This window comes from Podarcis filfolensis (assembly GCF_964270895.1).
Source record: "Podarcis filfolensis genome assembly, chromosome: W".
Taxonomy (NCBI): domain Eukaryota; kingdom Metazoa; phylum Chordata; class Lepidosauria; order Squamata; family Lacertidae; genus Podarcis; species Podarcis filfolensis.
In genome coordinates, this window is record NC_139619.1 from 2,538,248 (window position 1) to 2,550,436 (window position 12,189).

At 39.2% G+C, this 12,189-nt stretch overlaps 1 protein-coding gene across 1 annotated transcript in view; it reads right to left on the reverse strand.

Annotated features, from left to right (window-relative positions):
* The window catches only part of LOC310753752 (putative helicase senataxin), a gene marked incomplete at its 3' end in the record, with an annotated part of 215,300 nt that overhangs the window by 92,204 nt on the left and 110,907 nt on the right, over positions 1–12,189 (reverse strand). The window contains exons 7-8 of the mRNA XM_083595096.1: positions 11,734–11,824; positions 8,354–11,221 (exon numbers count right to left, since the gene is read on the reverse strand). Coding sequence (XP_083451222.1) covers positions 8,354–11,221; positions 11,734–11,824 — 2,959 coding nt within the window. The remainder of the gene's footprint in view (positions 1–8,353; positions 11,222–11,733; positions 11,825–12,189) is intronic.

A 12,189-nucleotide genomic window follows, 5' to 3' on the forward strand; every position in this document is an offset into this window, starting at 1 on the left:
TGAAAATATTGGATCTGTATTTTTGTCAAAATATTTTTGAAAAATGTAATTAAAAAAGCAATTTCACAGAAAAAAACAAAACATGGAAAAGAAATGGGTGACCTATAGGGACCTACTGGACCTCACAGAAGATGGTGTGATGCTTAAGAGCAGGCATAGGCAAACTCGGCCCTCCAGCTGTTTTGGGACTACAACTCCCATCATCCCTGACCACTGGTCCTGTTAGCTAGGGATGATGGGAATTGTAGTCCCAAAACATCTGGAGGGCCAAGTTTGCCTATGCCTGCTTAAGAAGTTAGAGGATAAAAAGGATTGGTTGATCAATTGGTTGCAATACTATCAACTGATTGAAGTATTTAAACAAGGTAAGAAGCATGGGTTTATTAATCAAAGCTCTCAGTTTGAAAAAGAGTTATTAGAGAACAGAGAAAAACTAATTTCAAAGATGTATAAGAGGACTTCCGGTTTGGGATCGCAAGCAGCAAGGAGCGCGGAAAAGACGCTGAGAGCTTTTCCGAACTTCACGGGGGCTCGGGGGCAACGCAAGGGCACTGCGACCCCCAAAATCTCAAGGGGGGTACCCTTGAGGGACAAGCTACCCAGCAGCGTTGGAGGAGTCCCGAAGTTTTTTCCGGTTTTTTTTTAAAGAGACTTGAAAGCGACGGGACTGAGAAACGCGAACGGTAAGCTCTGCGGACCCCGTGTAGCGATGCCTCTAGCTCCTACTGGAAAAGCGACAAATCTCCGCAACTTTAAGAACAGAACCCTCAAGATTATGGCAAAAACGACGTATTAAAAACTTTAAGCTAGCAATAAGAGGGCTTCTGGATATAAAAAGCTTTAACTGAGGAACCCGACTTGTTCTTCCAGAGCAAAATGGCGCAGGAAACATAGTCGCAAGAGTAAAGAAAGGAAATGACTAATCATCTGCTATAGAGAACAGAAAAGTGAAAGCCCTCAGCAACTTTGTTGGTGAGGCGAAGGAAAGATAAGTAACAACTAAGCAACTAAATAGACCTCAAGAAACTTTGTATTCTCTCTGGGGGAAATGACTCCAAAAATAAGGGACTAAAAAAGACTGAGTAGGATAGAGGGATAATTACCCCGAAGTATTAAATAACAACATTGCAGCATAAGGGGAAGGTGAGGAAAGGGAAAAAAAAAAAAGACGAAATATAATAAAAGCTTTCAAACAAATAAATAATAACTTTCACCTACCTGCCCTTCTCAGAGGGAAGGTTGAAATTTTGAGCATTTGGCTAAACCCCAACTGGAGATACTAACCTCCCCCCCTTAAAGACTTTGGAGTTTTAACCCCTTTCTCTTCTCCTCTTCCTGGCTTCTCTCTTCTTTGCATTTTGGAGAAACTGGGCATGAACTGATCCCAAACTTTGTTTTCACGCCTACTCTTCTTCGCTGAAAGACTGGTTTAAAATTTGAATACATCGGACCTTTAAAGATCTTGAACTTGGTTTTCTTGACTTTCTCTGTTGGTTTGGGTGTTTGCTTTGGAGACTAAAGTGCAACTGAACCTAAAAGAGGAACATACTTAAAATTACTGGAGGACTCAACTACTCTCACCTTATGGTTTCGGACCTGACTTTTGGGGGTATAAATTTCTGGACCCCTCCTCCCAATCGTAACCAAATATTGGATTAAGCCAGCAAGTGGCTGAAGAATACAGATTTTGGAAAGAGACTCATCTGCGGTGACTTACTTTCTAACATTGATATTTTTTTGGGTGAAATTTTGAAATTGGATTAAGCTGACCAAGTGGCTGTAACATAATTAGAAGGGAAGAAAAGGAGCCCTTATATAAGATAAAGTTAGATATTTGTTAAATTTATTTTGTTTAAAGTTCTGTCTGTTAGGATTTGTCTCTCCTTCCCTTTTTTGTTGTTGTTGTTGTTTTTTTTTTACTGTTTTTTTATTTTTTTATTTTTTTATTTTGGCTAGTATAATCTAATTTGAAATAATACTGAAATAGTTTTACTGAAATACTATTGAAACAACTTAGAAATTAGAATAATTTGCATTAAGGTTTTTGAGATCTTAGATCTTAGAATTGAAGCTGGAAATTATTGAAACCAACTTGGCAGCATTAACGTACTGGTTGGAAACCAAAGGGACTGAGAATAATTTGAAACACACTCAGTTCCCATATACCTCTTTGAGAAACCTGAGAATCCTAAAGCGTTTGTGAACTTAGCGTCAGAAACCTAGCAGGATAGAGCTTAGACTGTGCGCCCCCTAGGGGAGAGGAAAGATATTACAAGAGTCTTAACTTAACACCAGAAAAGGACAAAATGTCGGGGAAAAATGGGGAAAAGATAGGAGGGACACCATCAGAAAGGAAAATATCCCGACAAGAAGAGATCAAAGACTTAGATATTTTGTGGCTAAAAATAAAAGAAGAGTTCAGACAGAATGAAATACTTATGGGGAAAAAATTAGAAGAAATGCATGAGTTATTAGATAAAAAAATAGAAGGTGCAATAGGAGAATTGTCAAATAAAATAAAGGATCTGACAGGTCGGTCAAAATCTTTGGAAGAAGCAAATAAAAAAATGCAGAAAGAAATGAAAGAACATAGAAAGGAGACAGATAGGTTAAAAGATGAGATAGGAGAACTGAATAAAAATCAAGACCAAGTTCTGGACAACTTAGCGATGATTGAAATGAAACAAAAGCAGTTAAATCTGAAATTTAGGGGAATAGGAGAAGAAACAAATGAAAATATCAAAGAAAAGATGATTAAGGAACTAGCCAATTGGCTGGAGCTGAAAGAAGAAGAGGTTGCATATACGATAGAAAACGCCTTCAGAATTAAATCAAAGACTAAACAAATAAAATCAAAAAAAGTCGCAGGAGATTGCTTAGTTATTTTTAGCTCGATAGAGATGAAAAATGTGATATTGAAAACAAGCTATCAAAAAAGATTAATTATTGATGGCAGACCGATCATCATCTTTAAAGAGATACCAACTAGACTCCTGCGCAAAAGAGAAGGTTATAAACAGCTGGCAAGTGTCCTAAAAAAGAATAACATACAATATAGATGGGAGTTCCCGGAAGGGATCTCCTTTTTTTACAAAGATAAAAGGTTTAGAATTGTTGAGACTCAAGAAGTGAAGAAATTCCTACGCAGATATGAAAAAGATTTAGGAAGAGTAGAGGAGAGATATGAAGGGAAAAATGGTGGTCTAGAGCAGAGGAGAAAAAAATACGAATCGTGGAAAGACAAAGAGGACAAAGCTAGAGAAGAAGAAGTAGAGGAGGAAGAGGAGGAGGAGATTGTAGAGGAGGAGGAAGAAGAGGAGGGAGAGGTGAACAGGGAGAATAAAACCACTCGAATTTAAACTATTAGCTGTTGGTAAACGGAAAAATAGTCAATACGATGAATCTGAAAGTTTTGTCATGGAATGTCAATGGTTTGAACGAAAAAACTAAAAGGAATAAAATAGTAAATGTGTTGAAAAGAAAGAACTTAGATCTAATTTGTTTACAGGAGACACACGTAATTAAAAAGCACAAACATATTTTGGCGCATAAAAAGTTGGGGGTGGAATTCACAAATTGTACAACTGAAAAGAAAAGAGGGGTAGTGATTTACGTGAAAGAAAAATGGGAACCCAAAATGATCTGTAAAGACGAAGAAGGAAGGGTTTTAGGTGTACAAATCAATTTCCAGGGGGAGAAAATCAATGTGATAAATATATACGCCCCAAATTTGAATAAATCGGAATTCTTTAAAAAACTGGAACAAATCTTATTAGAGGTAGAATGTAATAAGACAATTCTACTAGGAGACTTTAATGGAGTACCGACACCAGAATTGGACAGACAATCAGAAAGGGGGAAAAATAATCAAGGGAAACTGCCAGGATCCTTTAATAAGTTGGAAGAAAGTTTAGATTTAATAGACATTTGGAGATATAAACATGTATTAGAGAAACAATTCACCTTCTTCTCAGAGCCACACAAGAGCTGGGGCAGAATTGACCAAATCTGGGTCTCAAGGGAATTTACTTTAAGAACTATAAAGTGTGAAATTCAACCTAGAACTCTTTCAGATCACAATTCGGTAGTTTTGGAAATAAAAGGTAAACCACAAGGCGGATTTAGATGGAGATTGAACGAACATCTATTGGAAAATGATGAAGTGGTCGGGAAAGCCAAAACCACTCTAAAAAATTATTTCGATTTGAACCTCAATACGGAAATAAGTCTGGATATAGTTTGGGACGCCAGTAAGGCTGTTTTAAGAGGGTTTTTTATTCAACAAAATAGTTATAGGAGGAAAGTAAGAGAACAGAAGAAAGAGGAAATTCTAATTCAGATAAGAGAGTGTGAGAGAAAATTAACAACAAACCCGAAAGATGAACAAAATATCCAAATAAGAAAGGTGTTACAATCTCAATACTCAATGTTAATAAGTCAAGAGACTGAATGGAAAATTAAACTAATGAAACAAAAATACTTTGAGTCAGCTAACAAAACGGGTAAATTATTAGCTTGGCAATTACGAAAAAGACAAAGACAAAATGTGATAAACAAAATAAAAATAGAGGAACAACTGATAGAAGACCCAAAAGAAATAAAGGAGAATTTCCTCAAATTTTATGAGAAGTTGTACAAAAAAGAGAAAGAAGACATAACCCAAATAGAAAAATACCTAGAAGAATATAACGGGAGAACCATAACAGAGGAAGAAAGAACCCAACTTAACAATCCTATAAAAGCAGAAGAGATCCAAAATGCGATAAAGAAAATGAAAATAGGGAAAGCCCCAGGACCAGATGGATTGTCAGCTAAATATTACAAAGTATTCGAAAACCAATTAACACCAGTGCTATGTAACATCATGAACGGTATACTGAGAGGAGGAAGAATACCAGAGACATGGAGGGAGGCTCATATTACGATGATCCCGAAACCAGATTCGGACAAATTGAACATTAAAAATTATAGACCCATATCACTTTTAAATAACGATTATAAAATTTTCACGGAAGTGATGGCAAGTAGACTTAAAAAATGCCTAGTAAATATAATACATAAGGATCAAGCAGGATTCCTTCCAAATAGGTTCCTCAAAGACAATGTAAGGCATACCATAAACATTATAGAATATTTGGAGTGTAAGAACGAAATACCTGCGGCATTAATTTTTATAGACGCAGAAAAGGCATTTGATAATGTCTCCTGGAAGTTCCTATTGAAGAGCATGGAAAGAGCAGGGTTAGAGGGCGAGTTTATGAACGGAATAAAGGCAATATACTCAAATCAAGATGCAAAATTGATCATAAATAACAACTTAACAAATTCCTTTAAAATTGAAAAAGGGACAAGACAGGGGTGCCCTCTATCCCCTCTCTTATTCATCATGGCACTGGAGATAATTCTAAATAAAATGAGAGCAGCATCTGAGATCCGAGGGATCAAAATAGGAATAAAGGAATTCAAATTAAAAGCATACGCGGATGACCTAATGTTATCTATGGAAAATCCGCAAAAAAGCATTGGCAGGGCCTTGGAAATGCTAGAAGATTTCGGTAAACTATCAGGGTTCAAATTAAATAAATTAAAGACAAAAATGCTGATTAAAAATTTGGGAAAAAAAGAAAGTGAAAAATTGGAGGAACAGCACGGAATTAAGGTGGTAAAAAAAATAAAATATTTGGGTATCTGGTTAACCACAAAAAATATAAATTTAATTCAAGATAATTACCTTACAACATGGAAGGAGATTAAGAAAGAAATAGATATGTGGAATAGAGTGAAACTTTCGTGGAGGGGAAGAATGGCGGCGATAAAAATGAATCTACTCCCGAGAATGCTTTTTTTGTTTCAGAACATCCCAGTGATTAGAGGATCTAAAATATTCACAGATTGGCAAAGAACCCTGTCGAAATTCATATGGCAGGGCAAAAGGCCAAGAATTAGATTCAAAATCCTTACAGATCGAAAAGAAAGAGGGGGCTTCTCAGTACCTAACCTGAAGTTATATTTTGAGGCTGCCAGCCTTTGCTGGATTAAAGACTGGATTAACCTAGAAAATACCGACCTGTTGGACCTAGAGGGGTTCGACAACAGGTTCGGCTGGCATGCCTATTTATGGCAGAATAAAGAGAAGATACATAAAGGATTCTCAAATCATATTTTCAGAGGACCCCTACTCGAAGTGTGGGAAAGAAATAAAAAACTCCTGGAATGGAAGACGCCCTGGTGGTTATCACCAATGGATATTCTAATAATTAAAAAGGCAAATATGGAGGGAGAAAGGCTGACTTATGAAGATTTACTGATAGGATCAGAAAATGGTTGGAGGATGAGACCTTACGAGGAGTTGAAAGACAAATTAACGGGCTGGTTACAATTCCATCAAATAAATGCAGTATGGAGAGATGATAAAAAAGTAGGAATGAATGAAAAGAAATCTAAGTTTCAGATAGAGATTATTGAAGGTAAATCCAAATTACTATCCAAAATGTATAACATATTATTAGAGTGGGACACCAAAGATGAGGAAATAAAGGGGGTAATGACGAGATGGGCAATGGATCTGGGGTATAATATAGAGTATGACAAATGGCAGAAATTATGGACTAGTGGAATGAAATTTACAGCTTGTGTAACACTCAGGGAAAATTTAGAAAAGATGATGTACAGGTGGTACATCACCCCAGCAAAGCTGGGGAAAATGTACAAAACTGGGAATAAGAATTGCTGGAAGTGCAAGGTTAAAGAAGGTAATTTTTTCCACATGTGGTGGACTTGCGAAAAAATGAAGAAATATTGGGAATATATTTATAATGAGTTAAAAAAAATATTTAAATATACATTCCCTAAAAGACCGGAAGCATTCCTACTAGGGATAGTTGGGGATGAAGTTAAAAACGAAGACAAGACATTATTTCAGTATGCCACAGCAGCCGCCAGACTATTAATTGCCCAAAATTGGAAAAATCAAGATACCCCATCAATTAGAGAGTGGCAAACAAAATTATTTGAATTTGTTGAACTTGCAGAAATGACTCAAAAAATCAGAAACCAAAAAAATACAAAGTTTATTAATGATTGGAAAAAATTTATGATATACATTGAAGGGAATTATAGAAGCCTAAAAACTATAACAGATTTGATATAAACCTTACGACGTGTAAACCATTAACAATTATTAGCTGCGGGGAAAATAAATTATGTATATTAAGAAGCCTGAAAGCGGGAGGGATGGAGGTCAATAGAGCGCAGAAGAATGATTTAAGTTCTTGAAACACAAAGAGATAATTGTGAGGATAAAGAATTGTAACGGAAATAGATAATACTTATGTTATGTTTTGATATGTGTTTTGTATTTCTCTTTCGTTTTGTAATTGTGAAGTTATTTTTTTTTCTTTTTGGTTACTTATACGAAACTCAATAAAAAGAAGTTTAAAAAAAAAATAAAAATCAAAGATGTATAAGAGGCTTTTAGGATGAGAAACTAAAGATTGAAATAGATAAATCTGCTATGATCCACTGAACTAGCGATGTGGGCACAATATAGAGATGAAGGCATAGGAAAAACTGTAGAAATTGAATATAAAATTCTCAGTGTGTTATGTTTTGAAAGAAAACTTCATGAAAATGACTCACAGATGGTACTTGGCACCAAGTAAGCTAGCAAAAATGTACAAATCAGAGTCAGGCTTATGTTGGAAATGTAAAGAAGCAGAAGACACTTTTTACCATATGTGGTGGACATGTAAAGTGGCTAAGAGTTTTTGGGAGATGGTTTATAATGAGGTTAAAAAATTACATTTCTCTTAGGGATAACTGGGTCAGATGTTTCAAGAAGACAGACGAACCAATTGTATGCTACAACAGCAGCAAGAGTACTCTATGCACAAAAATGGCGAAATCAGGAGACACCTACTAAAGAAGAGTGGCAGTTTAAACTGAAAGAATATGCCGAATTGGCAAACTTAACTATGGAAATTAGAGATCAAGAAGAGGTAGGTTTTAAGGAGGAGTGGAAACCTTTTGTTGAATATTTAAAGAATTATTGTAAACATGTTAAAACGTAGGTAGGATTTGAATGAAGAACAGCAACTGAATACTTGTTGTTGAGTACAGTGTGGAAAAGACAAGGTATAGAATATTGATAATATGCAGCAAATTTAAAAATTACGGGGGAAACCATGGAGGGGGGCAGGGAAGTTGAACACAAAATGGATGTGTATTTGGAAACATGTGTCAACTTGTCAACCTTTGAAATTGAGAGAGAGAAAGAGAGAGTTTAATTGCAGCTAGTGGGAGGATTTCCTTTGAGGAGGAAAGAGAAAAACGAGGTGGTCTGTTGCCAGCTTACCGTTTCAAATGCATTTAGCATCATTAAGGGGAAGAAAGTATTGAAGTAGTCATCGTAATCCTCAAACTTGGCTGTGACAGGGGCAACAATAGACTGAAGGAGATGGCTTGGTGGCCCAAACAGTTTAAAGTTTGCAAACATGTCATAGTTCCACTTCAGCACCTCTCTGGTGAAAATCCCATGGTCTCTCTGCTGGGCATTCACAATGTTTGCTTGTGCAAAGGGTTGGTGCACTTTGTTCCAAGAACCAGCTCTGGGGGTGGGCAGCGCCATGACAATATGGTTATTTTGCACATTCAGCAACTGAGGGGTGTTGTTTGAAATCCGAGGCTGGAGAATGCTGCTCAGCGTCGGGGTCTTGAACTGCAAGTCATCATTATTACCCTGCAGTGGGCTTGCAGATATATTGACTTCCATGTTTGAGAGGTAACTGCCATCTTCTATTTGTGAACACAGTTCCATGTCCACTGGATCCAACTGTGTAAGAAAGAAGCCGTCACCATCTTTGTTCTCATTCAATTGGGGCTCTCTCTTTTTCAAAGCCACATCCTCGTCACATGGGCTAGAGGAGGGATCTGGAAAGGTCAAATGATTGGTTTTACTAGCTCCAGCAGAACTTTCCTTCTGATTTTCCACCCCCACCATACTGGCAGACTGCACAGGTCTTAGCTCTGCCGCCTTGGGTTTTTTGGCTGGCTGAGCCTCCTGAGTTTCTCCGTGAGTACACTGACAATTCTCTCTCTCTTTGGGGTTTGTCTGCCTATAGAGCTGACGTTTTTGGCAGGCAAAATTGTTCTTATTTCTAGTAGTTAGTTGCTGAGCATTTACTAATTGTGATGTCCTTTCCTGGGGAACATCCACCTCGCCAACAATTTCCCTGTAACTGCGCAACTCAGCAAGACTGTCCTGTGTGCACTGAGCAAGTTCGGCTGCTCTTTGGACTTTCTCTGATAGGCCATGTTTTTCTGTCACTAAGGTTGGGGCTGGCATATGTTGGATTTCGTTGGGTGGGACCAGAGCAGGAGTAGATCTTGCCAGTTTTGCCAGCAGTGGTTTTTTACTGTGCATGCTTGGCTTGATGCTTCCCTTGGGACTTTCTCTAGCTGTTTTAACCTGCCCATATTCTGCAGAGCTCTTCCCTGGCTGAATAGTGGATTCTTTGACAGCAGGTGCTGACCCTGAAGGACTGGCAGATGCTGATGTACTGGGCAGAACTGGATCTGTGCACCTGGAACAGCTTCCATTGCCAGCACATATCCCTGTGAAATTTGAGCATACCACTGCATTTCCCTTGCCGATGTGGCCTTCACGAGCTGCTGTATGATGTATGAGGTCTGGAGTAGTCAATGGCTCTTGCTCTGGGGCACTGAATTTCTTCTCAAGGCACACGTCCACTTGCCCTTTCCTGCTCTCTCTACCAGCTTTCATTTTGTTTTCATCCTCATCTGAAGAAGCGTCAGAAATAATGACTTGGTTTCGGGAATCATCTGCATCAGCAGACAACTTGTTGCTCTCTCGGGCAGACAAAGTTTGAACAGTGCCTTTAGCTTTCCTCTTAATGCATTTTTGGTGACGGATGATGCTTTCCTGGCTAGAGTCAATGGGTAAACTGGTTCCTTTAGCACACACAACAGAGGCCTTGCCTGAGCTTGCCTCTGATTTGCAAGGCAATGTGTCTGATGTGCTGCCTCTGGCTACAATGATTTCACTCCTCTGCCCTTCCTGGCTCTTTGTTCTGTCTCTGACCAACTGCAGCTTTTCTGTTCCTGGCTCCAGATTGGTATTTCCTCTCCTACTGCTTTCAGGTAACAGTTTTAATTGCAGGGTGCTGTCTGGTTTCAGAGATCTGATTTTGCTTGTAAGGTCATTTAGACCAACCTTTCTCTCCAAAGCACTGCTGCTGTTACCATTCTTTTCTGTAAGAGATCTGGAAGAACTGGGCTTCTCCTTTGTGCTGAAGTCTTTGGTCTCCAGGTCTTGAAAACCGAGGCCAAAGCTTTTGTAGAAGGGATCTTGCTTGTTTTGGACCCCTGGCCATTGATGAGACACCACATTTTTCTGGGCATCCACGTGTCTTTTTGCTATCACAGACAAGCAGGGTAGATGCTCATTGTCCATATTCATTGGACACCTGTCTTCCTGCCTTTTGTGGTTCATCAGGAAAGTAGGTGAAGTTACACAAACAGGAGGGCTCTTCACAAGGGAGGAAGGATTTAACGATTTGCTCATGATGCTCCATATGATCTCCTTCAGAGTGTTCTGTAATTCTAGAGCCTGCTGGGAACTCAGCTCCCAGTGCTTGTGGTTACGGCGAAGCAAGTTGAGTTCATCAAGGAACTGCTTACAAGTGGGTGACTGCACAACCTGATACCCTTCCTTTAGGATGTTACGGATCAGTTTCATGCAGGCACACTGTATGGGCTCAGGTTCCCAAGATGGTGATGTCACTGTGCTTCTTAAGCTATTCCTGACTACTCTTCTCTCAATGCCAGGCATGAACACCGTACTTGGAAGCATGACACATTTCACCACTATCCACACCCACATTTCTGAGCTGATCCACAGAAAATGAAAGCTGCACTCAACAACAGTCACCAAGATCCAGATGAAGAACTCAGACACTTTGTCACAAGTCTCAACAGTGCCACTGAGGACATTTTGGATTTCCAAACACAGGTGATGAATGACCACTATGCTGTAGGCAATCCCCAGGTCCTTCAGGTCCATAAGGGAGTGGATAAAAGGGATGAACCATAAAAAAGTGCTGTTGTGCAACTGCATGTCTTGGCCGATGTCAGAATGTAACAGGTCGGTCAGAGTCTGCATATCTTTGTACAAGTAGAGGTAGTAATCAGGACAAATGGTATCCTGAAACAGGAAACAGGAAGTCAATGTTTAGCAGCATGTTCTCAACTTTCCTGCTCTGCATATCCAGCAACAACCCGCCTCACTTCAAGGATTTCACTAGGATGGGAAAGGGGGATTTGTCACCCTTCAAGTGTTGCTGGACTTCAAATTCCACCAGTCCCAGCTAGCATGGCCAACAATCAGAGATTATGGGAGTTGTAGCCACAGGTCCCCTGTCCCTATACTAGTCACTATACAGTGATCTTTTTTTTTTTGGGGGGGGGGTATTGCCAGCCAACAAGGCTAGAAACATTTTTTTAAAAAATGAAAAAAAAAAGACAAGGTTTTCAAGGGGGTGAATTCTGTTGCCAATAAAAAACCACCCTTCAAACAAACATGGAGGAGGAAAACTGCTTCTGTTCTAGAGGACAGATGTGATTTGATACTTCTCTATAACTATAATACAGAACCGTCCACATAGCCATGTTTCAAGCATGGAAGAAGACAGTAAGATAGATCAACAAGCAAGTTACCTTGTGGGGCTTTTCAATGTGGTAGTCATACGCCAGTTGGCTGCAAGTGACAAATTCATCTCCATAGTCCGACATGGGCTCAGATTTAGTCCTTCAAAAATATTAAGAAAGCCAAGGGTTTTGTCAGGAGCCAGTCATGTGAAGGTCAGCAATAAAAAAACACTGGTGTCAGTGAAGTTAGCTCTTTATTCGAAGAAACAAAAACAGTGCAGGCCTAGTGATCCCAGCAACTCTTCCCAGTAGGTCTTGGCCCAATGCAGAAGTTGCAAGGACTGAAGGTCCCTGCCCTCCCACAGCTGCCTATGGTCTCTCCTCTCCAGGGGTTTTTCCAAGCAGTCGGAGACTACGTCTGCACGCAACCAATCTCTCCTCTGCTCTTTTCATTTCTCTGCATGTTCTGGGAGGCCGGAGGGGAGCGGAGCTGGTCATAGAAGGGAGACACTCCTTAGTCCTTCA